The 26,938-nt window shown below is 52.5% G+C and overlaps 1 protein-coding gene across 1 annotated transcript; it reads right to left on the bottom strand.

The window, feature by feature from the left end:
- MAL (mal, T cell differentiation protein (MAL blood group)) lies at positions 1-26,199 on the bottom strand. The gene is made up of 4 exons (XM_004031389.5): positions 26,003-26,199; positions 5,883-6,050; positions 4,293-4,418; positions 1-615 (listed from the first exon to the last, which is right to left on the bottom strand). Exons 1-4 carry the CDS (start codon positions 26,093-26,095, stop codon positions 541-543), a joined length of 462 nt encoding a protein of 153 aa, XP_004031437.1. The 5' UTR covers positions 26,096-26,199; the 3' UTR covers positions 1-540.
- Between the last annotated feature and the right edge of the window lie 739 nt (positions 26,200-26,938).

Raw genomic sequence — 26,938 nt, 5'->3', positions numbered from 1 at the left:
TTGAACATAAAGACATTTTATAAAGTATTTCACAGGGTTATCATCTTCCACCATGGACCTCTGGAAAGATCTGTCGGGTGAGTTTTAGTCCCCATGACATGCAGAACATCCATGAAGACTTAAAACATGGCACAAGATGGGGCGCTCGGGAGAGCTTGTGGACAATACCAACAGGTAGTTCTCGAGAGCTGCTCCAGGGGTCAGCAGAGGATCTTTGTTTCCTTCTCAGGTCACGGTCCCCACTTCCCACCCCCAAACAAGAAGGTCCCCTTTCACAAACAGGAGGTGACCCTAGCAGACAGCACAGCAGTTGGAGGTTAGACACAGCAAGCTCCCAACCCGGACACGAAGGCACACGGGAGAGTAAACACAGCACCCACAAGCAACAGGGCAGGGCTTTTTTTTTTTTTGGGCGGTGGGGGGGTGGTTGTTTTCTTTTTTCCACCATCAAGGGCATTTCTGTTTTCTAAAAAGTTATGCCAGAAAGTGGGGCAGCCAGTTAACACCATCTGGGTTTTCAGCTCAAGTTCTACTGCGGCTTTATGAAGACTTCCATCTGATTAAAGAGAACACTGCATGGACCACGTAGAGCAGAGTGGCTATGTAGGAGAACACCTGGAACCAAGAGAAATGGCCGTTAATGGGTTTGTGTAGGGAGGGCAAGGCACAGCGTCTGCACTGCATCCAGCCCCACATGGCGTGGGGGGGGGGGCCAGACCCAGAGAGCTTGGGCTGTCATTGCTTCTCACCCTCACATGGATGCCCTCCCTGCTGAGCCCAGGTGTGCACCAAATCCTCTCAGTACAGAGCTCCATGTGACCTAACAGTCTCCTGGACCTGGTGTGCAAGGTAAGACTCTCCACTATCACCCAGCATCACATTCGTCTCAGCTTGAGGTTTCAGCTGACTTGAGATGGAGTCCTCAAAGGCCCCTCCAATGAAAGCATCTCAGTCAGGTAACTCTCCAGGGACAACTTCCTCCCCCAACACCAGTGAGACCAGCGCCCTCCAGCTGTGGTCCTGGTAGCTCGGTTGAGAGATTGTAAATACCTGGGTTTGCTGGCCCTGGTGAAAGTCTCCATGCTGCCTGGACATTCTCGCCCTATCATTATTTTGTTTTAGGGTTCTTAATATCACAGGTGTGGCTGAGAGAGCCAGACTTCATAGGAAGTGAGGGACAGAGAAGGGGAGGAGGGATTTTGAGCTTTTGTCTAAAGGAGGGGCCTTACTGTTGGGACCATCCAGTCAGCCACTGTGGCCCTTGGAGCGATGGCCCTGCTTGCTGGGGACTTGCTGTGTCCTCCTGGGCACTGTCTGCTCCCATCACCCTACTCCCTGAAGGCCTGCCTGCTGCCAAGTCCAATCTCTGCACCTGGTTTTGTGACCTTGGTTGGGGGTCAAGAGTTTCCAGCTCAGGCACGACGTCCATTTAGGGCGGATACGCCTCTGTGACTCCTGAAAATGCTCATCAACCCCAGCCCTCAGGGTGCCTGCTCTCCTGCCCCTACACCTGGCCAAGCCCTTTCCCTCATTGCCCGGAGGCCGTGAGTAAGCTGAATTATTGAATAACACATTTAAGAGAACGTATCTGGGGAGAAGCAGTCAGACACCAGTGGGCAGCCCTCCATAAAAGGTGGGCATTCCAGACCAATGAAAGCCTTTGGCAGAAACACCTTGGAAGTCCCCAGCAGGAAGAGCAGTGGAGACTCATTTTCCAAGTGGGGTCAAGAAATGGCCCACTGGGAACACGTAGAGCTGGGCACGAATGGGCAAATTTTGGCTTCAGAAAGCCCTCTCCCTAAACTGCAGCCATCACTGCCCACAACTGTATAATCTAGAAACCTCCAGATTTCTCCAGAAATTTCCATCTCACCCCAGGCGACTTCCACCCATCCCTGGGGTCCCTTTGGCAAAGCAGCTCCGCCACCCACAAAGGAGAGAGGGAGGAGCTCAGCTTGGAACAGACCCTAATTAGTAGCCACACAGTGGATGTGAGGCAGGCTGACTGCTTTCAAAACCAGGCTGTGTGAGAGAGGGTGTGAGGTGCCTCCCTGTACCCGAGTATCCCCTGGACTGGGCATGCTGTGGTTGGGTGGGTCTGGGATTGAATCCTGAGTAACGAACTTCTTTCTCACGGACGGATGCAGTTGATACTGTGAGTTGAAAGGTGTGACTTTACATCGAACACCGTGCAGATTTCCCCTTGGTGGTTTTATCTGGGCGCATCTGCCAGCTGAGAACACTCTGGTTCTCAATTCTAACGCCCCTGTCTGCGTGAACATATTCGTGTCTATCCAACTCAACTAAAAAAAAACGGGAACATGGTCAGTCATGGGATGGATAAATAGATGTTGGTCTATTCCTACAAGGGAATACTATACAGTAATGAGAACAAACAACCCACATCTACACCCAGCCACTTGGGTGAATCTCACAAACACAAGGGTGAGAGAAAGAAGCCACACATGAGTACCCACTGTATAATTCCACTTATATGAAGTTCAAAGGCAGGCAAAACTGAACATGGTGCTAGAAATCAGAATTGGGTGGTGGTGGGGGTGCACAGTGATGGGGACAGGACTTGAGGGGATTTCTGGGAGTTGTTTATCAGGCCCTAATTCTTAGTCCAGATGCCAACTACACTGGGGAGTTTGCTCTATGAGAATTCATCAAACTGTGCGCTGGTAACTGGCCCTAATTCTTAGTCCAGACACCATCCACACAGGGAGTTCGCTGTATGAAATCCATCAAGCTGTGGGCTTGTAACTGCACACCTCTCTGGCTGTGTGCTGCCTTTGATAAAAGGTAAAAGAGAAAAGTCAGAAGGCAGTAGAGCCTAGTGGTTCTCAACTAGAGACCTGCCCAGCGAGAAGGGGTGTTCATTCCCCTAGCTGGGTTTTTCCATCAAGTGCTGACCCACTAACCACATCCCATCTACATTTCGCAACCTTTGTTCACAACAATTTAATGGAAATTATTGTCAGACACTTTGTTGATGTTTGTTAAAAGAGAAGGCTTGGCTGGGATGGGGGAGGTATGAGGCAGTCTTGGGAGAGGGAGATGAGATGAAATTGTGTGAAGAAGATGGAGGGTGGGTCACCAGCCTCCCCAGGAAGGAAGATCAGTCAAGATGCCCCCTGGCTGTGCTGCTGCTTGGAAACCAGCCATGTTGGGAGATGGGCCAACAAGGGAGATGTTTCCACACTGCGGGACCCCTGGGGGGATGCCAGGATCCTGAGGGGGCCCTTTTTAGGGGAGCGGTTGTAGGCTGGGAGCTTGAGGGCAGTGTGTGGTTTCCCCAGGGGAGGGGACTGTGCAAAGGGACCAGAAAATGAGGCTTTGAGGGATTTTCCCCTGGGGCCCTCCTTCTGGGAGTGGGAAGAGGCACTTCACCAACCCCATTTCTAATGCCTATCTGTGGGTCTTCTCTCAGCCTCTGCCCTACACTTTCCAAAAAGAGGGGATGACACAGCTTTGGCTACTAGAGCTGGTATCTCAGGATCTGTCACCACATTCTACCTTGGGATTTGCGTAATTCATAGGTCAAGTTCTAGAGATCTGAAGAGTGCTCTTTCTGAAACTTCTTACTTTTTAACAATACCCATGGTCAGAAGCATGTTTTGTATCGTAGACTGGTGCAAGGGCACACATGCACAGCTCTGAAAAACACGTGATGTAACAATATATTCTGTTACCCTGTCATTCTGATCCAGTCCATTAAGAAGAAAATCCACCTGGCTTCAGCGTCCCCACCCCTGGCTGGATGCTTCAATGGACGGCCACTTGGGGAGAGTCAGGAGACCCATGAGGTCAGACTCACAGCCCCAAACTGGTGCTGAGAGTGTGGAGACTGGGCCTCCAGCATTGATGCCGGGTCCCACAATGACTGGTGATCTTGGGCCAGTCACTCACACTCTCTGGCCCCACTTCTCCATCTGTGAGATGGGTGTCATAATCCTGGGTTGTAGGGTTGCCATGGATGTTAAATAAGATTGTTCAGGGAGCACTCGGACAGGGCGCTGGGCAGCCGCATCCCCTCACACATCTGCCCTCTGCAAAGCCCACGCAGGCCTGGGGCATGGAGCCCTGGCCGGACGACTAAGCGGAGTCTTGGGCACGACATGACACTGCCCTTCTCGGGGGCTTTCCTGCTCCAGGCATGAAGGCAAGGTTTGACCTCACTCAAAAGTTAGTGAGCTGAAAACAGACCAAGGGCCTAGGCAGCCTCCACACACACCCTGCCAGCCACGGAGCTGCCCGCTGTGGACACAGCCCCAGGTGCCTGGACTCACCACGGCAGCAATGTTTTCATGGTAGTGCCTGTAGGTGAAGCCGTCTTGCATCGTGATGGTGGCCAGGGCCTCCAGGACCGAGGCGCTGAGGTAAAAGAGGGCAGCGGTGCAGTGGTAGGCTGCGTCCTGTGGGGCAGACGGGGTGTCAGAGGGATGGGGAGAGAGAGACGGGGCCCAGATGCAGAGCTGAGGTCCCCTCCACCCCCGCCCCTTGCCTCTCCCCCCACTTCCTTTGAATACCACCCCTCCCAACCTTGTCACGGAGGTCCCATGCCTGCCCTGCTGTGCTGAGTCTCACTTCACTGCTGTGGGGCCAGAGTGAGCACTTTGCTGGGGATGGGACACTGGTCTCCCCTGAGGAAGGGTCAAGGGAGAGCTGGAGGAGGGGCCAGCAGCTTGGGGTGTCCCAGGGAAAAGCTGGTCCTGGATCTGAGAAGTGTCGTGCATGGCCACAGTCCAGGTTGGGTGTGGCCTCACTGACCAGTGCAGGGTGAGGGAGGACCATGCTGTTTCTTTTGTTTTGTTTTGTTTTGTTTTGTTTTGTTTTGTTTTGTTTCATTGCTTATTTTTGGCTCCTGGTATATTTAAAAGCAAAAAAGGACTGGGCGTGGTGGCTCATGACTGTAATCCTAGAGCTTTGGGAGATTGGTGCAGGAGGATCTCTTGAGGCCAGGACTTGAGACCAGCCTGGGAAACATAGTTAGATCCCCATTTCTACACAAAACAATACATCTTAGCTGGGTGTGGTGGCACATGCCTGTAGTCCCAGCTACTCAGGAGGCTGTGGCAGGACGATCACTTGAGCCTGGGAGGTTGAGGCTGCAATGAGATGAGATTGCGCCACTGCACTCCAGCCTGGGTGACAGAATGAGACCCCCAACTCAAAATAAAGTAATAAATGAAAGCAAAAAGGTACTAAAACAGGGTTTTGTGTAGTTGTGATTTGGAAGTGATTTCAAAAGTCTAAGTAGCAGAGATTTTGAGAGTGACAGCCTTGGCCAAATGGCCCCACCACCCCTACAGCAGGTAACAGGCAAGTGTCCTACATGTAAAAGTTACCTTTTCACAGGCCTCAAAGCAGAATTTATACAGAATAATGACCAAAGGCCGCTTCTGTTTCCCAGTGCTCTCTGGCAGCCCTGCTTGGAAGGCAGTGGCTGAGGAGCTGGACAGTAAGCATGGCCTGACCCTCAGAGCCAGGGCCAGTTTCTGGAGCCCAACACCTTGGTCAGCCTCTGGGGCCCGGCTGCCTTGAGGTGAAAACAGCCCTTGCGGGTGATGGGAGGGGCAGGCAGGCACCTGGCGGGTACAGGTGGTGTGGGGGCTGGGCAGCTGGTTATCCATGGAAAGGCAGTCATGCAGGAGAACACAGAACAGGTCCAGTGAGGGTTGGCAGCGGTAACCTTGCCTCTGCCCCTGCCTCTCCTGATTCTGCTGCCGGGAGCCCTGGGCAGGCTCAGCCTTGGAACATGGTGGGGTGATATCTACGGAGAAGTCTCACCTGGCACTGGAAAAGCCCACCCTACCGGGCCAGGGGCCAGTACTTCCTGCGCCCCCCCACAACCAGCAGCCACCGTGGGCTGGACTCACCAAGGTGACCCAGGAAGTCTCTCCACCGTGGGCTCCAATTATGTACAGGATGATCAAGGTGGTGGTGGCCACAAAGCAGAACACAGACACGAACATCACCCAGCCCTGGACCAGGGGCCAGGGCACCAGGGAGGAGGCCACCAGGATCCACACCAGGCCCCCGAAGATCTGCGGGGGAGGAGGAGGAGGGGTGAGTTTTGGCCTAGAGGAGAGCCCCAGCCCAGGAAGGGCCCCCGACCAGCGGTCATATGGGGTGACTGGGGTGCAAAAACACAGGAAGCAGGCAAAGAGAACAGGGCAGACATTTTCCTCTGCAAAAATGCATCTTTAGTCCCCCCAGGGCCCTGTGCTGGATCTCAATCCCAATCCCCAGCACGCTTGCCCTGATTAACTTAAAACTTTTTTTTTCTTGAGACAGAGTCTTGCTCTGTCACCCAGGCATGAGTACAGTGGCGTGTGGCTCACTGCAACCTCTGCCTCCTGGGTTCAAGTGATTCTCATGCCTCAGCTTCCTGAGTAGCTGGGATTACAGGTGCATGCCACCATGCCCAGCTAATTTTTCTATTTTTGGTAGAGACGGGGTTTCACCATGTTGGCCAGGCTGGTCTTGAACTCCTGACCTCAGGTGATCTGCCCTCCTCAGCCTCCCAAAGGGTTGGGATTACAGGCATGAGCCACTGCACCTGGCCTGAGTAACTTTTTAAATATGGGTTTAATTTTTTTATTTAACAAACACTTATATCAGACCTACATTCCAGGCACTATCCTAAGCACTTTACAAATAATAACTCAGTGATTCTCACAGTAACCCTCTGAGCAATGCTGACCCGTTTGCCAGATGAGGAAACTGAGGTAGGTGGAAGTTAAGTAATTCATCATTCCGAGAAAGGATTTATGCCATTTGGTATTGTCATGAGAAGGGCTGCTATTTCTTCTGATATTCTAGCCCTCCTACTTGCTTTGTTATTAAAATATCCTTTCCTTTATGCAATGATAGTGACCAGCAGATCTTTTTGGTCTTTATTTGGCAAAACAAATTAACTACACTGTCAGTAGTCCCCTGCCCTGCCCTTCCTTTCTTTCTCTCTCTCTCTTTCCTTCATTTCTTCTTCCCTCCCTCCCTCTCCTTCCTTCCTTCCTTCTTTTTCTCTTTCTTTCTTTCTTTTTCTTTCTTTCTTTCTTTCTTTTTCTTTCTTTCTTTCTTTCTCTTTCTCTCTTTCTCTCTCTCTCTCTTTTCTCTCTCTCTCTCTCCCTTTCTCTTTCTCTCTCTTTCTTTCTCTTGCTCATTATTTCTTTTTCTGGATTCAACTCTTAATATTCCCAAGTCCAGGAAGTGTTCTGATGATCAGATTTGGAGTTGGAATGGAGTAACCAAGGACAGCCTTGTCTCTTTGGATGGCTGAGGATGGGCATGAGGGAAGTACAGTCCCGTGGTTATCCAGAATACACCCCAGTTGATGTCGCCAGGGTCAGTGAGCCCCATACAGTCAAAGAGGAGCAGACATAGGGGCCAGTAGCACCCCTCAGTAGCCCAGCCCCGCTCCTCGCCGTGGATGGACACATACAAACCTGCTCCCCACCGCGGATGGGTACGTACAAACTCCGTTCCTCACTGTGGACAGGCGTGTACAAACCCCAGCGGGGACTTTCTGCACTTCTCTTTCCCTTCTCCTCATCTCCCCCAGCGCCACCCCCACCCAGTAAGAATCAGCTCAGCCTCATCCACATGTTCCCCACTTGGATGAGGACTGGGCTCGAAGCACTCCAGGCCTACGTGGAGATTCCTTTGCAGCCAAAAGTCTCCAAGGCACTACAGAAGTGTCTGGGGGGCTGAGGATGGGGCTGCCCTCCCAGGCCTATGTCCCCTGTGGTTTGAATTCACATAGCACCTTGACCCCCCCACCTCCCTGCACCTGCTGCCCACCTGCTGGGGGAGAGATACCGCTGTCTTCACAGGTGTTCTCTGAGCTGCTTGACTGAGAAGCAATCAGGAGAGAATTGCATTTGGGTAGAAAAATCAGTGCAATGAAGACGTTGGATTTATTAAAACCAAGTTGTCCCTAAGGAATCAGATGTGGGCATCTCTGACCAGAAAGCGTCCTCTGCTGATGGATCTCAGGTTGCCTGAAGGCACATGGCAGGGCCAGTGGGATGCACTGTGCATCTTACAAAAATGGGAGCAAAATCAATTAAATAAAAATGCCCAGACCACCATGGAATAAGATGTGTGTGTAGATTTCATCCACAGTTGAGTTTAAGATCCAACAGATTATGTGGCCTTTTCCATAACGGGCACTGACGGAGGGACAGGAGCGCATTGGTACAGGCAGGGCTTGGATTCAGGAGGCATGCGAGGGTGGCATGGAGAAATAGGAGTATCCAGCGGGCACATCCAGTGGGAAGAGGGAGGCCCTGGCCTGGGAACCCCTCTCCTAAGTGCCTTTTGCCTGGTGGCTACGTGACCCTCCCAGGAGGACCAATTTAAGTTGCTTCCTCATTCACACAGTCTCAGGGAGTCCTGCACGTCTTCTCTGTAGCACTCAGCACAAACACAGGTATATTGGGTTAGGGATAACATGGCACTTTCCCTGACCAGGTGGTGGTGGGCTTGAGGTCTGCCTTGCTCACCGCTGCCTCACTGGTGGGGACCAGGAGAAGACCCATCCAGCCATGCATCGGTGTCCAAGTCAGCTAACGGGCCTTTGGTCTCCTGGTACCTGGGTGTGGCTGAACTAGAGCCACTTATGAACCAAACCCCAAAGGAGCAGCTTGGGTTGCACATGGTTGGGAAGAGACTCCGTTATGGAATCCCAGTGGGACCCCGTGGGCCAGAGGCGCTTACGGGTGACCAATACACATGCTATCGAGGAACACTGAATTTCACAGTGAGGAAACAATTTTCCTCCTCCTTTACTCTCTTTGGTTTTTCTGATGAAGGCAAGAAGGGCTCAGGGTGGAGCCAGGTGTCTGGAGTTCTCTAATAGCGTGGATAGGCAAAGGTAAACCAGATAGTGACATTGTTTCTATGCTTATGGTTGCAATGTCATTATTTTGGGGAAAATTAACTGTAAAATACATACAAGGTAAATTAATGCACAGATGGCAGCTGGAAATGGCAAATCTGAGAAGGTAGTCCTCAGCTCCTGTCTGCAGAGTCATCTCACTCCACTCCATTCTTCCCACGTGGCTTAAGATGTGACTGGTGTGAGGAATCAAGGGCAGGAAAAGTGAGGGGAAGTCAGTGCGTGGAGAGCTGGTCACAGCCTCCTGTGTGCACCTTGCTGGCTGCAGCCACAGCCTGGGCTCTGAGCTTCCGGCAGCTGCGCGGAGGGCCTTGAGGTCAGGCCAGACTCTGCCCTGTTCCAGTGTGTGCTTTTACCAACCTGATGAAGACTATGTTCCAGCTCCCTGGGAAATTCCATGCTCCCCACACTGGCTCGCAGGTTCCTGCAGTCTATAGTGGGAACCTTGTCCACAGTTGTCCATAGAACAAAGCCCACTATGGGCTTAACCCCAGCTCCTGTACCCTGACAGATCTCAGGACCCCACCCAGCCTCTGGGGGCATCACCTTGCAAGTGGGGCCTTTAAAAAATGAGGCCGACGTTTTTCCTTCGCGTGGTATATTTATAGCAGTATGTTTCCTAGTGAGATGGTGGGGAGACATTATCTTTTTCTTTTCTTAAACAGCTTTATGAGCCATAATTCACAGCCCATGCAATTCCCCCATTGAAAGGGTATGATTCCCTGGTTTTCAGAATATTCGCAGATATGCGCGTCCATCACCACAGTCAATCTTGGAACATTGTCATCACCTTGGAAAGAAATCCCATGAGCCGTGGCTTCCCTGCCCCCGTTCCAAGCAACCAGGAATCTACTTTCTATCTCTACAAATTTCCATATTTTGAACTTTCATATGAATGGAATCATTCAACATATGGACTTTTGTGGCTCACTTCTTTCATTTAGTGTAATGTCTTCAGGTGAGAAATTCTCTCTCAAGGGGACTTACACAGAATATCTCTACCGTTGCAGCTGCACAGTGCCCCTTTTGGACCCCACCATTCAGGGGGCCCTGGGTGAGTGTGTCTCATGTCCCTGGAGCCTCCAACTCAGAAGCCTCTGAGGAACCGCGTTCCTAGGGACGCTCTTACACCAGTCATTGCCTGTCCCAGAAACATATGAAGGTGAAGGTAGTCACAGATGTCTCAGCACAGATGACATCATGAAAGCCAGGGGTTTGCTCCCAGGAGATGGGCAGTGGGGCGGTAGGCCTTCCGCTCAGCACTGCCCAGGAGATGCCCAGGGAGGACCGCAGAGCCCAGGGTCACAGGGGCCATCTGGGGGACGGGGCGGAGGAGGGTGAAGAGCAACCCTGAGAAGAAGAGGAGGATACGGGAAAGGCACAGCCGAGTCAGGAGAGATTTCATTCCCAGCTAGGTGTCTGTGGAACAGAAACAGCTGTTGCCTCAGCTGAGTCACGCCCCTTGCCTTTGGAGCACAGGACTTTGCTGCGGTCTTCTCTGGGAGAATTCTAATGCAGAGGCGCCCTGCTGGCTCGCTCCACTTGGCAGGGGACTCCCGTTCTCAGAGGAGCTGTCCTCCGAAGTCACTGCGGGATGCTGCAGCAAGTGATTCTGCCTCTTGGCCTCAGCTTCCTCTCTGCAAATGGCAACTCACAGTAGTCTCCCCACACTGGGGGCTGGTGTGAACTGGCTAAAACTACAGATGTGAGTATGAAGCTTCTGGCACTGAGCCCAGCACTACCAACACCTGGGAATAAGTTGTCGTTCATGCAGGAGGCTGACAGCTCAGTGAAAACAGATGCATAAGCAGCCACTTAAGATGCAGGTGGACAACCAGCCCCAAGTGGGCAGAGCAGCCTGGACAGGTGCATAGGGTCAGTCGAGCCTTGGAGAGAGAGGTGGACCTAACTGGTTAACCAGGCCAAAGGACTGGGAGGGGCTCTCCAGAGGGCAGAAAGGGCACGTGCCAAGCTCAGAGGATGCTGAAGCAGCTGTGAGGGCTTTGGAGGCTGAAGGCTGGGCAGCCGGGCATGGGTCAAGGAGTAGCAGAAGGTGGGGCTGCAGGGAGGGTGAGCCTCCAGCCCCGCTGTGTGCAAAGCTATTTGTTGTAAACCATAAGTCAAATCTGGTTCCTGCCCTGCTCCACCTACTAAATGTACAGAGAGCAAACAGAGTAAGAAGGGCACCCACACCAGGGAGATAAGGCACTCCTGGGCACAGAGCAATCTGTTCCAGCCTGGCCTCAGGACCCCGCTGGCCAAATATTTGTCCAGAGCAAGGGAGTATGTGAGGGTTCAAGCATTTCCTTTCATCGAGGAGACTCCATGTGGCTCCCAGCCTCCAGGTGGCAGTGCAAAGAGGCAATTATTTTGAAAACATTATTGGCATCCTGGAGGCACGGTGCTGTGTCCCCTTTGTTTCTGCCAACAGGCCAGACTTCCTCCGACCCCACAGCTGCACCCTGTTACTGTCCATCAAAATAGAGATGGGACAGCTGGCCAGGTGATCTCAAAGGTCTCCAGTTGGGTGGCTGCAGAGGGATAAGGGTTGAGTGCTCTGAGTCCCAGGGCCTTGAGTTAGAAGATGGGAGTGGGGCCTCAGCAAACACTCTATCCTCCTCAGCCCTGACTATACATTAAGTCACCTGGGGCACCTTTAGAAAAAAACCACCAAAGCCCAGGACTCATGCCCAGAGTCTGAATCCCATGAAAGAAGCAGAGTGATGGGGCAGATGCCCCAGACTCTTGGCCAAGGCCTTGTGATGTGTTGCCGTAACATAAGGCCATGGGCGATGCTCTGTAACTCCTGTAAGACAGAAGAGGAAACGGCTCCTGTCTCAAGGCCCTGCCTGCCTTCCAGCGATGCCAGCCGACTGCCCCCCCTCCAGGTCCTGCCCGGCCTCTCAGTGCAAAATGTCGCCCTAGCGTTTCCTCTCCTTTCCCCTCCTCTCCTCTCCTCGAGCTTGGAACCCTTTCTTGCCTGGAACATGAGACTAGCTCGTCCTTGGGTTTCCTCTGAACTCTGAGATGCAGCCTCACTGTCTGAGGATGGGGACTGAGAGGGTGCATGAGCGTTTGGAGGCCCCTCCCAACCCTGGTATGACAGAGCTGGAAACCACCCATCTTTAATTCTGTCCAGTTGTCGGGGGGTTAGCAGAGTTGAGCTTCTCTAAGAACATGGGGTAATGTACAAAACTGGACAAAAAGTTTCCAGAGTTCACATCCATGGTCTACCCAATGAAATGATGTTTGTGAAAAAAAAATCTGTCAGGAATTGTCTTCCTGGGAGCTCTTGTGTGAACTCGGAGAAGCTTCTCATGTTTTCTTTCCAAATTAATCATGGGAAGCAGCCAGGGTGCTTAAGAGGTGGTTAAGGGTGTGCACTTTGGAGCCAGGGTTGATGAGTCTGAAGTGAGCTGTGTCACTAGCTGGGTGACCTGCTGTCCCTGGGCAAGTTATTGAATCTCTCTGTCCCCTCATCTGAAAAGTAGTGATAACAGTAGTTGTGACTCAGGTTATATCTGCAGGGGGCCAGCACCCGGCTGCCACTAAGCGCTTGCTGTCACAACTGTCATTAGATGAAGCAGCCTCTTCTGTAACTACGTGAAAAATCCCAGCCGTCTGAATATGATCTCAATACACACAATCATCTACTCCAAAACTTGTCCAAAAAGAGCCAGAATTTTAAAACAACCTCAAAAGAATCAAAAAGAGAAAACCTATGGTCTCCAGAAACCAAAAGTTGAGAAAAATGTGCCTGACCCGCACAAGGAAGCACAAAGGGCACTAAGATATGAGCCGGCCTTCCTTCCAACAACGGGCCTGGTCATCAAGGACGGGAAGACGCATTCTCTGGCACATTCTTGAGATTCGTCTGGAGTTTCCATTCCCTGTGGCTGAAAGAACTCTTCATCCACAGTCCCCAGTGTTTCCGCTGCAGGGCTGGGTAACAGAGGCAATGCAGAGGGCTTGCTCAAATTCTCTGGATATTTTTCTGGGGCTCCATTTCACTCTGTTAGGGCCTCCACAAGCGGAAATTCTTCCAAGGACACATCAAGACGTGAACCAAAGAGGTCTTCCCAGGCAAGGCTTTCCATCTACACACCTGGTGGTGTGGTCCCCAGAGCCCAGCATCAGAATTCCCAACAGCACCGAGCACGTGGTGTGTGCCTTTAAAGGCATATGTGAACAACAGTTTGTGCCTTGAATTCTTGAGACATAAAGGAAACCAGCCACAGAACAGAGGCTGTGCACCATTGTTGAGCTCCCCTGCCACTTAGGTCAAGTGGCAAAAATCATCTCCCCAGAAAGGAAAAGAAGAGATGTCCCCGCCGGACGAGGGAGGCATGTGGACTCATCCCCATCTGCTGGGAGGACTGTGGGAAGCTCCCAGCCCTTCTGTGCTCTCCCAAGGCCACCAGGAGGAGCACCCCCACTCATGTTTCTGGCAATCTATTCACTCACTGAGTCGTCTTAGCAGCCAAGGGTTATTTCAATGCCAGGAGGACATTTTGCATAGGTCATCTGACCAGAAAAACAACTGTGTGGTTCAGGAGAGGCTCAGCAGGCTTTGCCCAGCTCTATGGGTTGATTGATTTAAAGCTAATCATTCTAGGAGTGAGATAGAGGGTAGGAAGCATTTTTCTGTGCGTATGTATGTGTATGTGTGTGTGTGTACATGTACGCTTGTGTATATGTGCATGCATGTGCCTATAAGTATGTGTATGTATGCACATGTGTGTACTTCTCTGTATGCATGTGTATGTGTTTGTGTGCAGGTGTGTATTCATGTATGTATGTGTGTATGTCTGTGCATGTGTATGTATGTGTATGGTGCCGCATATGCATATGTATATGTATGTGTGCATGTGCCTGTGTGTGCATGTGCCTGTGTATGCCTGTGTATATGTGTGTGCACGTGCATGCATGTGTGTGCATGTGAGTGCACGTGTGTGTGTGTGTGTGTGTGTAGGTAGGTAGAGCTGGGTTAAGGATGAGCTACTGTAGAGCAAGTAAATGGCACAACAGGCTTTGATGCCCGGATGAAGTTAAGAGGGCACCGAGCACCAGGTGGTAGGAGAATGAATATGCACAGAGCAGGAGGTCAGGGGAAGACCCAAGACCCCTAAATGCTGAAGGCTTCCGCAAAGTCCTGCTGCTCTTCCCCTAAGAAAATGCATCTGAGAGGGAGGATAGGGGACTCTGTTCCAGTTCTGAGAGGCAAGGAGTAACACCGCTTGGCTTCTTTATTTGTGTTAGCCCTACCTACCTCCTGGTACGAAGGAACTCAGTCCCAGCAAGCCAGAGGGAAGCTTCCCTCGCTCACTCAGTCACTCACTCGCTCACTCACCCACTCACTCAGTCACTCACTCACTCAGTCACTCACTCAGTCACTCACTCAGTCCCTCACTCACTCACTCACTCACTCACCCACTCAGTCACTCACTCACTCACTCACTCAGTCACTCACTCATTCACTCAGTCACTCACTCACCCACTCAGTCACTCAGTCACTCACTCACTCAGTCACTCACTCACGAAGTCACTCACTCACCCACTCACTCAGTCACTCAGTCTCTCAGTCACTCACTCAGTCACTCAGTCACTCACTCACCCACTCAGTCACTCAGTCACTCAGTCACTCACTCAGTCACTCACTCACCCACTCAGTCACTCACTCACTCAGTCACTCACTCACTCAGTCACTCACTCACCCACTCACTCACTCAGCCACTCACTCACTCATTCACTCACCCACTCAGTCACTCACCCAGTCACTCACTCACTCATTCACTCAGTCAGTCACTCACTCACTCAGTCACTCACTCACCCACTCAGTCACTCATTCACTCACTCGGTAACTCAGTCACTCGGTCACTCAGTCACTCACCCAGTCAGTCACTCACTCACCCACTCAGTCACTTATTCACTCACTCAGTAACTCAGTCACTCATTCACTCACTCAGTCACTCACTCACTCGGTCACTCAGTCACTCAGTCACTCACTCAGTCACTCACCTACTCAGTCACTCAGTCACTCACTCAGTCACTCACTCACCCACTCAGTTACTCACTCAGTCACTCAGTCACTCACTCACTCACTCACTCACCCATTCAGTCACTCACTCAGTCACTAAGTCACTCACTCACCCACTCAGTCACTCAGTCACTCATTCAGTCACTCACTCACTCAGTCAGTCACTCACTCGGTCACTCACTCCGCCACTCACTCACTCACTTGGTCACTCACTCAGTCACTCACTCACTCACTCACCCATTCAGTCACTCACTCAGTCACTCACTCACTCAGTCACTCAGTTAGTCACTCAGTCACTCACTCTCTTACTCACTCACTGACTCACTCACTTGGTCATTCATTCATTCATTCACTCACGCATTTAACAGATGCTGACAGTGGCATGGTCAACACTAAGGCAGGCACACCCAGGGAAATGGATCTCATTCAAAGACACACTTTAATGAACGGAGCCCACCTCTCCCTTCCTCTCCTCTCTCATGCAGTCTTGCCACAGTCCCCACTGGAGCAGCTCTGGGTCCACCAAGGGTGGATTCAGGCTGTGGTGAAAGTGTCTGTGTCTGAGCAATGGTGACCAGATACCGAACGTCACACAGGACAGGTACAGAGCCCGGTAGCTGGCACAAGATCCCCACCTGAGCCCATGAGGAGAGATCGGGGGAGGGGTCCGAGATTCTCTGGGTGGTGACCCTCTCCCTGCATCAACTGAAAAGACAGATTATTGGGAGTCTGACCCCTGGGACTGCCACCAAAGAGAACCCTGGGAGCGGGGCTGGGACCCGACTTAGTTTACATACACCAGTCACTCTCCCCTCCTGGCCTCTTCATCAGCAGGCTTCTTCCTCCCAGAGGGACCCCTCATGCCATCATCACCCCCAGCTAGCCTTAGACAGTGTTCCTTATCTAATCTGAAGGCAAGAGCAGGACTCAGGGGATTTGGAACAGTTTGTGAAGAAGGGGATAGAGATTTGGGATTAAAAGATCGAAGAGCTGTTGCCGGGCACGGTGGCTCACTCATGTAATCCCAGCACTTGGGGAGGCTAAGGCGAGTGGATCACGAGGTCAGGAGATTGAGACCATCCTGGCTAACACAGTGAAACCCCGTCTCTACTAAAAATACAAAAAATTAGCCGGGTGTGGTGGTGGGCACCTGTAGTCCCAGCTACTCGGGAGGCTGAGGCAGGAGAATGGCGTGAGCCCAGGAGGCAGAGGTTGCAGTGAGCCGAGATCATGCCACTGCACTCCAGCCTGGGCGACAGAGCAAGACTCTGTCTCAAAAAAAAAAAAAAAAAAAAATCTAAGAGCTGAGTGGAGGGCCATAGTTTATATTAACAAGGCAAGTTGGACTGGGAAGAGCCCCCTGTTCAGGCTTGCAATCTCACCCCACTTGAGCCCCAGGGAAGCCTCTCCCATAGCACACGCTGCCAGCAGGACAAAGTGACTGCTGACTTAACACCCACCTCCCTCATGAGCTAGAGGATGGTCACTAGTTCCTGAATGCACGAAAACTCCTCTCAGATCCACAAATCTAGGGGCTTTCTGATAGGCATGTCTTCATGTGAATGGAAAATTCTGCCTACCACATCTACACCTGCTGGCCTTACACAGCAGGATAAACAGAAACCAAGAGGCTCTGTGAAAATACCGGGTAAGCCACCTGTAAAAGGCAAAATCCGTGGAAATGCTAGACCAGACAGGAGTGGCTTAAATGCAAGAAAAACAAAAGGGATTTATGGGAGTCACCAGGTAGGTTAGTAATGTGAACAAACCAACAAAACAGGTGTACACCTGCAAGAGGCGAGAGAAGGCTGCCCGCCCAGGGTCTGGGAGGGTCCAAGGGAGCTGGAACTCCCAGAGTCTCTTGGGGACTGGCAGCCTTTGTCAGTTTCACCCTCTGTCCTCCTTTGAGGTCAAGGACTCATCTTATGATTCATCAACGTTAGGTAGGTGAGAGAGGAGACCCGAGCCCCTTCCCTACCGATGCTTGCTGAGAACAAATGTTTCAGAGTTCTTGATCTGTGCCAGGGATGTGGGCAGACTCAGGGTGTAGGCACGAGACAGACAATAAGCAAAGGTCTGCAGGATGTGCTCTGAGTGCCAGGAAAGGGTGCTAGAAGGGTGGGCTTCCCGGTGGAGGGGATGGATTAGCTTGGGCCTAAAGGGTCACCTCCAACAAAGAAGCATTCCCACTGCTGCCCCCAACCTGACCACAAATGGAGATGAAGGAGGTCTGCGGCTGGTTTTAGAAATAGTCCTGAGACCCACAAGCTGGGTGGTTCCTTTCCTGCCAGGCTCCTCAATCCAACTATGCCCTCCTGCCAAGCAGCTGGGGGCCAGGATGGAGGCTGGGGGAGGTGAGGGCACAGGTTTTTGCCAGAGACTGCCCCCTCCCTGAACTGATGCCCTTGCATACAGCCGACACGCTGACACTGATGACAAATCGCTTTTGAAAGCTTTAATCTGAGCCCGCTGGTAATTCGTTCCTACGCCTGCGGGCAGATGTAGCTATGTGTCACACTCAGAATCCACAAAGCTCTGCCTGCCCATCTTGGCACCAGGCTGGCAGGGTGATGCAGAGAGGCTTAGAAAGCAGCCTGCTCCCTGGGCAGAAGGCAGGCTGGGGCTGCCACCCTGTCCTCCACCCCTTGGCTGCCCCATCAAGCTCTTAGCTAAGGACACACTGACCTCTGCCCTCAGTTGTTCCTTCTTGGTGAGAGGAGAGCCACTGGGAAGGCCCCAGGAAGATGGTGTCTGTGCAGGACTCGGTGACTCCAGGGAAAAGTCAAGTGTGCCCTCCACAGCCTGGCCCAATCCCAATCCTCATGCAGCACCTGCCTGAGAATGGAACAGAGGGCACCTATGGCAAAGGTGATGGGGGCCGGCCTTGCGGACCCTGCCATCGGCACAGGTCAGCCAGTTCGTTTCAGAGCAGATGCTTAAATTATTAGTCAACTAATAATAACAGCACTTGATAGCTATGGGGCAGTAGCTACGTGAGGCAGGTGCTGCTATGTCCCCATTTTACTGATGCAGAAACTGAGGCACAGTTACCTGCCCACGTTCCCACAGCTGCCGGGTGCTCCTCTGATGAGCTGGCTGAGGCCCAGATCCAGGCCCCCATGGGTGTGACAGTTACCTCCTGTGTCTAGGGTCAGCTTTGGAAATGGCCATGAGATTTTTGTTTTGATGACAGGTTCTCACTCTGTCACCCACACTAGAGGGCAGTGATGCGATCACAGCTCACTACAGCCTTGACCTCCAGGCTCAAGTGATCCTCCCATCCCAGCCTCCTGAGTAGCTGGGACTATGGGTGCAAGCCATCATGGTTGGCTAATTGTTTACATTTTTTATAGAAATGGGGTCTTGCTATGTTGCCCAGGCTGATCTCAAACTCCTGACCTCAAGTGATCCTCTCACCTTGACCTCCCAGAGTGCTGGGATTATAGGCGCGTTAACATGGAGGAGGGCGAATAACCACTTAGTCTTTAGGCCACTCCCAGCCGGCTTCTCCCTCCCTGGCCCGCCACTGAAACAATGAGTCTCAATATCCTCTGTTCCTTCAGAGGAAAACAATAGCAAGGTTTGTGTTTAAGACACATACAGCACAAGATGAAATGCCAAAGGATCCCGCTCCCTCTTCGGCAGATGCAGGCCTGTAGTTCAGTCTGAAGAGGAGGGAGGGGCTGCCATGCAGACCCCACCCCTCCCCACTCCACTGACAGGTCAGGGAACGTCATCTTCTGTCCTTCCCCATGGCCCTATTCCTGGAGTGCCCACCTCCCGGGCCCCCGGTGGGCCTCCCTCCAAGTTGGTTCTGGGACCTTCACTTTCCGTCTCCTCCCCCTGCCCTTCCAGCCCCTCCCCTCCCAGCCCACTGCATTCTCACAGGGCCTGGAGGCTCTGGCCAGGAACTGCAGGTCAGTGAGGCTGGCTGTGCGACCCTGCACCTTCTCTTCCCACTGCGGAGGTGCTGTGGCTGGTGACAGGCTTTCCTTTGATTTCCTACATATGTTTTTCAGGACCCAGGGCCTGGGTACATTAAAATGATTCACCCAATACTGGCATAGAACACTAGCTATGAATGAGGTAGCAGTGGCAGAGAGCCTGGGGAGAAGTGCTGCAGAGAATCAGAGTGTGGCACATTCATGACCCCAAGAAGGGAAATGGCTACACTGCTCATGCCCAGCTAGGAGCTCACTGGGCATCAAACCTTTCACCAGGGTGTCAAAGGCAATTTGGAGCCTTCCAAATTGATGAGAGACCACGAGGGACCTGCTCCATGCTCCATGCCCTTGGGAACAATCTGAAAGCTGTGAGAAGGAGCTGGCCACACACCCCAGAACGTTCCTGCTTCAAGGACAAGGGGCACAGTCCCCCACTGTCCTCACATCCATCAACACCAGGAGGGTACACCCTCTGGGGTGTCCTATCAGCACCTGTCCCTGAGGCCTGCTGGTCCAAAGCACCATGTCCAGGCACTGAGACTGGAGGGGCCAGGAGGAAGCCCTGGAGTGGCTTAAGTCAGCCCCTAGTCCCTTCTAGTTCAAGTCTGGCTGGCTCTGTCCTATGTCAAGGCAGATCCCAGGTGGTCCAGTCCCTACTCCCAGCCCCTTCTCTGGAGAATGTGTCTGGGCCGAGGACAAAGCCAAGCCACTGCTAAGGCTGTGCAGAGCTAGTCTGTGCTGGCAGCACAATATGCTCTGCCCCTCGCCTGCTGGTGTGGCGAGTATAGGTGCAAAATTCAGCCCTTGTCCCTGGCCGACCTGAGTGTGAGCGCTGCTGGCAGCAGCATCGTGGGGCTTCCTACTCACTTCTGAAAGCACTGGGACAGAAAGGGTGCCTTTGCACCAGTTCTGGCATTGCCCCATCCCTGTGAGGTGGGGGAGTGACTTATGAAAAGCTAAAAGGCAATCTTTTAAAATACAGCTCAGGTGTGATGACACATGTCTGACAATCCTGTGGAGATGAGCCCCATCATCACACTTAGCAGTTTCCAGGGAGCAGCTCAAAGTTACTGAGTCCTCACCAAAGCCAGCCTCTGGTCTTGAAAAACCAGAAAAGTCACTTCTCCACCAAACCCCTGTGAAATCTCTGTCTAGAACACTTCTCCTCTCTTTAGAGAGGAAGAGAGGAGAAAACACGGCAGATCAGGCAGTAGCCCTCTCTAAATAGCTACAGAGAGGGGACAGAGCCAGGAGCCAGTGGACACAGTCAGAGAAGGCCAACTCAGCCACCATCCTGTGCTGGCCAAGCGGGGCCTGCCCCACTCCCTGGTGCCTGTAGGAGAGGCTCCTAGCTAGCACAGCAGGGAACTTTCTCCAGGAACAGAGGAGGTCCCTGGTCTGACTTGTGAGAACCTCAGAGCACCTGGCTGCTTGCCCCAGCCTCTCCCTGAGAACTGTTCCCACTACTCTATCCCCCATAAAAATATCAAGAGGGTGGCCTGGCCCCGAGATGTCCGCTCCAAGTCTCAGCCAGTCAGTGGAGGGTGTGCAGTGCAGTGCGGGTTCTTCAACCTGCCCTGGACCTCGTGACTCAGAACCTGCAGGGTGTGTTTTTGACAAGGAGACCCAGAGGAGGTGTGAGCTTCCCAGTGGTCCTGAGCTGTCCCTTCATTCCTGTTGGGGGAGAGAAGGGACCCAAGCCTTGCCCAGGGCTGCCAGGTGGGCAGGGCTGCCTACTCAGAATCCCAGTGTGCCTTCTAGTGCAAGCAAAATCTCGTGTGGCTGATTAGGTGAAAGGAGAAGCCTGGGCATGACCTGCTCACTGCCAGAAGTGCTCACTGGACCCTGGAGACCCGGTGACCCAGGCAAGTTGCTCCCTGTCTGAGCCTCAGTTCCCTGCCAGCTCTGAAAGTGAGGTTTCTGTCATTCTACGTCTCTGGTCTCCTAGGAGTTCCCATGCCGCCTTCTCAATGCAGCCACAGCTTGGACCACCTAATGCGAAACTGCCTTGCCGGCCCATAGCCCAGTCCTGGCTCTGTCGGGCTGGCTATTCCCCAGCCAGGTAGAAATCTAGCACAAGTCCCCAGACCTCTCTGATCACTCTTAATAAAAGTCCAGTCACTTTGGGTCACAGAAAAGGTGTCGTTTTAGTCATTACTCTGTCCAGTTCACTGTAACTGTCAAAACTGCAAACTGATTGCGGGTGTCTCCCCACCCCAACCCCAACCCGTGATGTGACCGCACTTCTGTTCATGTTTCTGAGGCACAGAGGAGGAAGGGCATGCCCCTGGAGGGCTGGGCGGCATTCCTCACACCCTCACTCACAACCCTGCCTCCTTTGTGGCCTGGGGAGGAGGGGGCTGAGTAGATGATCTCACAACCCTCTTCAGGCACTTCCTTCACAAGTCCTGAATGGGTAGGGGGTCTCTCCTGGCACTCCGTGGGAGACCTCACATCTGGGGGCCCCAGCTGAGACAGAAAGCCTTCCCTGTGAACCTTTCATTCCCTGAATGGTGGCCCAGTGTCAAGGAAGTCCCTGGATTAGAATGGAGAAGGAGACAGAGACAGAGAGTGGCTCCAAAAGGAAAAGTTCCTCACTGGGTGGGACTTTTGCAGGGGAGCAGACGAGAAGCAAAGCCCTGGGTTTTGTTGGAGGAGGGGAGAGCATTGGCCATTTCACCCTTGGCCTATATGGGGCTGCACTGATGACCACGCCACCTGCAATAGGGGCACAGCCTCTGTGGCTTTGGAGGTATTTGGAAAGGCAGTCTCACTTCCTAGTTGGGCCTGCCTTCCTCTTCCTGTGAGGACTCTGCAGCTTTCAGAGGTCAGGAGGTCTGGGATAGGGGTGCTGGGCCAAGGAGAGGTTGCTATGCGCCACCCTGAGCTGCCACCCTCACTTGCTCCAGTGGGCAGTCCCCTCACCATGGAAGTGGCGCTCCACCCTGATTGGCTTGGACATCTGCGCCTCCCAGGCTGTTGGGAGGTCAGGCATGGGAATCTGAACCATGAGTCATCAACAACTCAGTGGACTATAGATTTAAAAAATAATCAAGCATTTCACACCCATTGGACTAGCAGAAAATTATAAAGTCTGACGCTACCAAGTGATGAGGAACAATGGCGACTTTCATGTGCTGCTGGTGGGGGCCGGGGAAGGTCCAGGTTTAGCCTGAAGCTTAAACAATCAGAAGGACCATCTTTATAAGAGAATACAAAATTAGGCAGAGTCTTGGAAGGGGCTTGAGTAAGTAGGGGTCTTGAACTTAATTAAACATCAGCTTCCCAGTAAATCTGCTCCTGGGGTGTGTAAATTGGAATTACTCTTTTGGATGGCAATGTGATAACATCTGGGAAAATGACAATGTGCATATCCCCTGTGACCCAGCAAGTCACATCCTCCAAGTGTCTCTGGGAGACATTTCCAACAGGTACCTACAGAGGCAAATATGAGAATGTTCTTGGCAATGCTGTCTGCAATAGCTAAAGGCAGCAAATTGGAACTATCCAAAGTGTCTATTAACAGAACACTGGATAAACAAAGTCAACATGTGTAAATCTCAGAACATAATGTTGCCTGGAAAGCATGTTGCAGAAGGATACGTACTGTATGCTGGCATTTTCATAAAGTGTGAAAACATGTAAAACAATGCCATGTGTAGTTCATATGTGTGCAGTAAAAGTCTAAACTGTGCTTGGAAGTGAACATCACATTCAGCCTACAGGTGGCCCTGAGGACGGAGGGAGAGAGAGAATAAGATAACAGAAGGATGTCTAGGAGGCTTAGATGCCATCTGAAAGCTTCGTTTCCTTAATACATAAAAGCAAACAAGGCAAAATATTAAGATTTGACAAAGTTGGGCAATAATTATGTAGGTGTCTGTTAAAGTATTGTATATATTCTTCCATGGCATTTGAAATATTTCTATTTTTTGTTTTTTAAACTTGAGGTGAAATTCACATATCATCAAACCAATCATTTTAAGTTGACAGTTCAGTGGCATTTAGCACATTCATGGTGTTGTGCACCCACCAACTCAATCTAATTCCAAGGCATTTTCATTACCCCCAAAAGGAAACCACATAGCAATTAAACAATTGCTCCCCTCGGTCCCTGGCAAACCACCAGGGTTTGTGTTCTGTCTCTATGGATTTATCTATTCCAGTATTTTATATAAACGGAATCATACACTATATGACGTTTTGTGCCTTGTGTCTTTTGCTTAGCATAGAGTTTTCAAAGTTTATCAACTTTGTAGCACGTATCAGTACTTCATTCCTTTCTATGGTCAGGTAGTATCCATCGTTTGGATATGTTGCACTTTGTTATTCAGTTCATTGCTGATGGCCACTGGGCTGTGTGTGATTGTGAAGAGTGCTGCTATGAACATGCATGTGTCAATACTAAAGTCCCTGCTTGGAATCCTTTGGTTATATACCCAGGAGTGGAATTGCTGGGTCAGAGGGTAATTTTTTGAGGGAACACCAAACTGTTTTCCACAGTGGCTGAACCATTTCACATTCCCGCCAGTGGCATACCAAGGGTTCCAATTTCTCCACATCCAATACTTGATGTTTTCCATTTTTTGGATAGTAGCCATCCTAATGGGTGTGAAGTGGTATCTCATTGTGATTTCTTTCTTTCTATGTATTTATTTAATTTATTTACTTATTAATTTATTTTTTTGAGACCGAGTCTCACTCTGTTGCCCAGGCTGGAGTGCAGCAGCATGATCTCGGCTTACTGCAACCTCTGCCTCCCAGGTTCAAGGGATGCTCATGCCTCAGCCTGCTGAGTAGCTGGGACTACAGGCATGAGCCATCCCAAGCCGGGTTTTTTTTTTTGTATTTTTAGTAGAGATGGGGTTTCACCATGTTGGTCAGTCTGGTCTCGAACTCCTGACCTCAGGTGATTCACCCACCTCAGCCTCCCAAAGTGCTGGGATTACAGGCGTGAGCCACTGCACCTGGCCTCATTGTGGTTTCAATTTAGTTTTCCTAATGCCTGATGATGTTAAGCATCTTTTTATGTACATATTGGCCATTTGTGTATCTTCTTTGTAGAAACCTCTGTTCAAGTCCATTGTCCACTTTCTAATTGGGTTGTCTTTTTGTTGTTGAGTTGTAATATTCCATAATTAAAAAAAACCTCTCGAGTAGCTGGGAGGCTGAGGCAGGAGAATGGCGTGAACCCGGGAGGCGGAGCCTGCAGTGAGCCAAGATCGCGCCACTGCACTCCAGCCTGGGCGACAGAGCGAGACTCCGTCTCAAAAGCAAAAACAAAAACAAAAACAAAAACTCTCCCGGGATGGCCAGCGCCTTCTCAGGCCCTTTAATTCTCCACTCCTTCCACACATCAAATATATACAGCTTCATATTTACAGTCCATGCAGAGGAGAACTGAGAGGCTTGGGGTCAGCTTTCTCCTCTTCTCTCCCAGGCACCTGCGAGCCCACCCCTAATCTAGAGTATGTGGAAGATGCCTGGAGATGACTATGCATTGCGGGTCTCCTGGGAAGTGAGGAAGGGAGGTGGGGAACGGGTGAGGTGGAGAAGTGACTTTCTAAGTCAGCTGAGAGAAGCGTTCTGGGCGAGGGGGAGTTGTTTCTTCTGGAAGCCCCACTACCAGCAGGCCACAAAGCCACGCTGGAAGAGCAAGCTGCCAGTAGTAGATGGTTCCAAGGTTTCCCACCCCCCTGTAATCTCTGCAGCATTGGTGGGTTGGGTGGGAGCCTCCGGTCACCTTTCCCGCAGATCAGATCGCCCCGTCTAACTGGACTGTTCCTACTCTCAGGGGCACTCCTTCTTGTATGCTGAACTTCTAAAAGGAGTCCAGCGGGGGGCTGGCTCTCTGTAAACGGTGGGGCTGCGTTCATTGGCGTCCAGGGTTTCTTCTAAATGTAACTGCTTTGATTCCGCCTATCCCTAGGATTTAAAATCACCGGTTCCACCCGGGTTTGTGTTAGACTGGACTTTCACCCCAAGTTCAATGATAGCCCTGCTCCCAGGCCGCCGCAGCCCCCTTAGCCTCTGCCCCCAAGCCCTCTTTGGATGAACTGACCTGCTCCCTTTGGTATTCACACCCTCTCCCTCCAATCAGGCAATAACAACCTGGGGTCCAATTTTTAAACAGCCAGGCTCCGACATTTTCTTTCCCGCCCAACTCTCCACGCTGACACTTCTGAGGGTGGGGTGCCGGAAAAGGTGTCCCTCAGGCGGTGACGGACCGCACCCACAGAACATACAGGGCACACCCCTCCCAGGTGAAGGCCAGCGGCCCCCGGGGAGTTGAGGCTGAGGGAGGTCACTTCGGCTTCGCGACACCGTGAGCGCTTATCAGGAGTTCTCAGTAGGAAGCGCTTTCCTGCAGCCTCAGGCAGAGACCGTGCGTGCAAGGCGGGACCGACCGCAGGTGCAGAGGCCCCGGACCTGCCCAAGGTCAGCCGAGGCGCGCGGATCGCTCTCGCCGCCACCCCCCCCATCTCCTCCACCCCCCATCTCCTCCACCCCCACCCCGCACACGGGGCAGAAGGACTGCGGCCAAGCAAACGATGGCCTCATTTCCAGATCGAATTGGTCGCAAATACGTTCCCTCGCCAGAAACTTTAAAAGACCAGAAGAGAATAAACCGGATTCAGCTCCCTCTCATCTCCAAATCTCGGTTGGTAATACTAATGTTTCTCTTGCTGATTTTTTTTTTCTTTTTTAACGAAACCTTCTCCCTTGTAAAAGCTGCGCACTTCTACCCAACCGCGCAAAGCGCGGCGGGAGCTTCGGTAGCGCTGCGCGCGTCAAGTGGGCCCCGCGCGCAGCTTTGGGACCAGCGAATCAAGAACCGTCCCCGCCTGGCCCGCTGCCTACATCTGACCCCAGTTGGGAACCCAGTTTTTCCTCCATAGTCCTGTAGACTGTTCCCCTCATTCTGTTGGTCTAGAAGGGGACAAACGACCGGAGGTGGGAGGGGACTTCCCTGGCTTAGTCCCCGCCCTGCCCCTGCTGCCCCGATGCTCCCAGAACCTGCGCAGCTAGCGGATCCCGTCCGACAGCTGTGCTGGGCGCCCGAGAGAGCGCACGGCTCAGCCCACCCCGTCCCTTCCCCGGCCTGGAGCCACTCACAAACTCAAAGATGAAGAGCAAGTCGGGCAAGGTGGTGAAGACCGAGAAGCCACTGGGCAGGGTGCTGCCCCCCGACGCCGCTGCAGGGGCCATGACGGAGTGCTGGCGTCGGCCTTGGGACGGGACGCGCGCCGCTCAGACTCCGCGCAGACCTCTCGCTTGCTCCGCGGAGCCCAGTGGCCTGGGCGCCCCCGCGCGCGGGTTAAGAGCAGGGGAGCCCGGGGCAGAAGAGGGAGGAGCCCCGGCCGCCGCCCAACCCCGCCCCCCGCCCCACGCCCCGGGAGACCCGGCCCGAGCGCCGCGGGCACTGCCCTGAACCTCTTCGAGGCCCCGCTGCGGGCGTCCAGAGCTGGGGACTGTGGGTCTGACTCCTGCGTTCCAGCCGTGGGTGCCACCTCTTGCGGGAAGCAGGGCAAAACCACTTTGGTCAGGCGCTCCTCGTGCCTTTCTCCCTTCGTAGGTGACCAGCATCTCCTAAGAATGATAACCATCAGTAACCGGGACCCCAAACCTTCTCATCAAGGCACCTCTCGGGTCACCATTACTTTAACTTTGAATTTGGGTCTCCTTCATTTTTCCGCTGGATGCGTTAATGTGCGCGACCCACAGCTCCAGGCGGCGGTTTCCTGGCGGAACTGGACCACCGCCACAGGCTGAGGGTCTGCAGTGGGGGCTGGGACCAGCCGCGGACGCCAGCCCCTTCCGCGTCCACTGAGCCGGCGCTGGGAACCTGCACCGGGCCTCTCTGCTTGGTGCTGCGCGTCTGCCTGAGAGTAGGAGGTTGCTCCCAGCCGTGCCGGCCCCAGCAGAAGGCTGCTGGTGGTGGTGCTGTGGCAGGTTTGCCTTGAATCCATGGGACAGGAAGGGACGTTACCAGAAGAGATTCATCGCTTTCTCTTGGTCTGGGCAGCCCGGGCCTTTTGAGGGTGGGACCGC

The sequence above is a fragment of the Gorilla gorilla genome, chromosome 12 (assembly GCF_029281585.2).
Source record: "Gorilla gorilla gorilla isolate KB3781 chromosome 12, NHGRI_mGorGor1-v2.1_pri, whole genome shotgun sequence".
In the NCBI taxonomy this organism is placed as follows: Eukaryota; Metazoa; Chordata; class Mammalia; order Primates; family Hominidae; genus Gorilla; species Gorilla gorilla.
This window is presented reverse-complemented; position numbering and strand designations above follow the sequence as displayed.

Bases quoted from the DNA above. Each gene is read 5' to 3' on its own strand.
- MAL (XM_004031389.5), bottom strand. From the start codon at position 26,095: ATGGCCCCTGCAGCGGCGTCGGGGGGCAGCACCCTGCCCAGTGGCTTC. The intron at 4,419-5,882 runs GTGAGTCCAGCC...TCTGCCCCACAG, and splicing joins AGACTTCCTGGGTCACCTTG to GACGCAGCCTACCACTGCAC. The intron at 616-4,292 runs GTGAGTCCAGGC...TCTTGGTTCCAG, and splicing joins ATGAAAACATTGCTGCCGTG to GTGTTCTCCTACATAGCCAC.